General features: G+C 41.8%; 1 protein-coding gene across 1 annotated transcript; it reads right to left on the minus strand.

The window, feature by feature from the left end:
- Window positions 1-367: 367 nt before the first annotated feature.
- Window positions 368-1,018, minus strand: LOC127675516 (ferritin heavy chain-like). The gene has a single exon (XM_052171606.1). It carries the CDS (start codon window positions 1,016-1,018, stop codon window positions 368-370), a length of 651 nt encoding a protein of 216 aa, XP_052027566.1.
- Window positions 1,019-2,566: the final 1,548 nt, after the last annotated feature.

Below are 2,566 nucleotides of genomic sequence, written 5' to 3' on the forward strand. Positions count from 1 at the left end.
TCCCCATCATCACACCCCATCCCAACCTTTCACACCCCATCCCACCCCATCATCACACCCCATCCCAACCTACCACAGCCATAATACCCCATACCCCCATCCCACCAAATTATACCCCATCCCACCTCATGCCACCCCACCCCATTAGTTAAGCATAATAAAATAAATACTTTATTATTTAATTATTTAATAGTAAACAAAAATAAACTCAACACTTTTATTTGAAACCAAATTAAGTTTATTTGGAACAGTGTTCAAAGGCAAAGGGAAAGGCAAAGGGAAAAGGAATGAACTTGCTGGAAGGGCAATATGAGGGTTCAGCTTGGTAACCTGGAGAAGACTCCAGGGTCGTGAGGAAGGCTCCAGCTCATTTCTTCTTGTTGACATCATTCAGGGTAAGCTTTCCGAAGAGATACTCAGCAATGCCTAATTCTGGAGATCCCATCTGGCGCATGCTGATCAGGTAGCCGCTCATCTCCTTGAGGATTTCAACTTGCTTGGGCAGAAAGTGCTTCTGCAGGAAGCCACACAGCTGGGCATCACCTCTGTTGGTGGCTAGCTGGTGCAGGGCCACAAGGCTTTGGTTGAGGTTCAGCTCCAGCTGGAAGGCATGCTCCATGGCCCGGAAGCCACCCATCCAATCATCACGGTCTGGCTTGTAGATTGTGCGGAGAAAGATGCGACCTCCACGCTGGTTTTGCAAAGCCAGAAACATCTCAGCATTTGTAGTACACTCGTGCGACTTGTTCAGGAAGAAAGTTGCAAAGTTCTCCAGGGCCACATCGTCACGATCACAGTAGCAGGCCATGGACAGGTAGTTGTAGGAGGCGGAGAGCTGCATCCGGACTTGGCTGTTGATAGCAACCTCACAATCAATGTGGTAGTTCTGTCGCACTTGAGAAGGTATAAAGACCACAGGTGGTGGCATAAACACCAATGGATAGGCAGCCCTGGCTCTGAAGAAGCGAGGTGGGCAGCGCTGGCGTTGGTGACGACGAGGCCTTCGCAGAAAACCCATAGTGGGCAATAGAGCGACCCACTAGCTTAAACTCCTGGCTGAACTTGTAGCAGAAGCAACAAAGTGTATGACGGAGGTCCAGGTCCGTTAAAGTCGGGCGTTAAGATGTGTGTTCTGAGTTCTATAACAGTTTTCATGACTCTTCATTCATAATCTAACTTACGTAGTATTTTGAAAAGTTATTAATGACGAACAAACATTTTTAGCAAATCACCCAATTTCCTTAAACAAGCTATGCGAATATTACATAAACGTGATTTTTTATTAATATGCTGCTTTTCATGATTCCAGCAGTTGTATTTGATATCATTAAGTTTTTTTTTTTCAGCGACAGCTCTCCTCGATGACTTCAATGTGCAGACAAATGACAACCTTGAGTGAGGAGGCCCAAGTTGGGTCCGGGGGTCAGAGCCTGCTGTGATTCCTTTGGCTGCCTGGGTGACTTTGCTCTATCTGGCCTCTTTGGACATTTTAACTTTGCAATTGCATTGGTGGCATTCAGGAACCTTCTCGGTTTCTTGCATTGCAGGGTTGTTCCTCAGAATGAGTTACATTTGTTCCTCAGAATGAGTTACATTTGTAACTGAGGTATTGACACTACCTCTTCCTACCTTATTAATGTAACTATTTTGTACCTTGGGGGTCAGAGTATTCTTCCAGGTGGGAGAAGGATTTGTGTCCTTTAGAGTAGTTCTAGAATTGCTTAAAACTGTTCTATACTTCTGCTTTTCTTCTGATTCACAATCATTTATTGTGGTTTCTGGAGATTAAAGGGCCTCATACCACAGAAATTTATTCCCCTCACCACACAGGGATGGAAAACCATTACATAGGGAAACTACATTGGGATAAGAAACTGCATAGGCGTGGGAAAGGTCAATGCAAAGATTAATGGGACAGAGTCTTGTGTTTGAAGAATTAGAGATACTTATTAATTTCATGTCCAATTCAGGAATCTTGGGTACTGTTTAATTTTTTGACACTGTTTTGGTAATTTCTTTAAGTATACTAAGTTTTCTACTCAAGTCTTTTCATTCTCTAAATTAATCAATCTATAAAAAAAAGTCTAAAGTCTATTTCTGGTTTTTCAAACACCGTCAGCCCTTTCTGCTGCTTCTGTATCTTCTCAAGTTCGTGTGTGTGTGTGTGTGTGTGTGTGTGTTGTGGTAGGTAGGTATTTTTTATGTGACTAGTGTAAGTACTGTTATCTCAAGTATCCTTTTAAAAAATCTCTTGCAAATACAGATAATCATTTCTTGTAGAATTTACATAGCATTTGTCACGTCTCTTTTGTTCAAGCAACCATTAGACTGTTGTGTGTTTAATCAGGGAACAAAGAATATGAAAAAGAAATGACAGAATTAGTCACCATCATGAGAGATATACATGAGGAATATTTAGATACACGTTGTTTAATTTTTGGGTATTTTATGTATGAGTAGTGTTTTATACCATATTACCTCTTCCTCTCTCCCTTTCAACTCCTCCCATAACCCCCTAACTTTACCTTCTCAAATTCATGACCTCTTATTCTTCAATTATTATTGC

This window comes from Apodemus sylvaticus, chromosome X (genome assembly GCF_947179515.1).
Source record: "Apodemus sylvaticus chromosome X, mApoSyl1.1, whole genome shotgun sequence".
NCBI classification, from domain to species: domain Eukaryota; kingdom Metazoa; phylum Chordata; class Mammalia; order Rodentia; family Muridae; genus Apodemus; species Apodemus sylvaticus.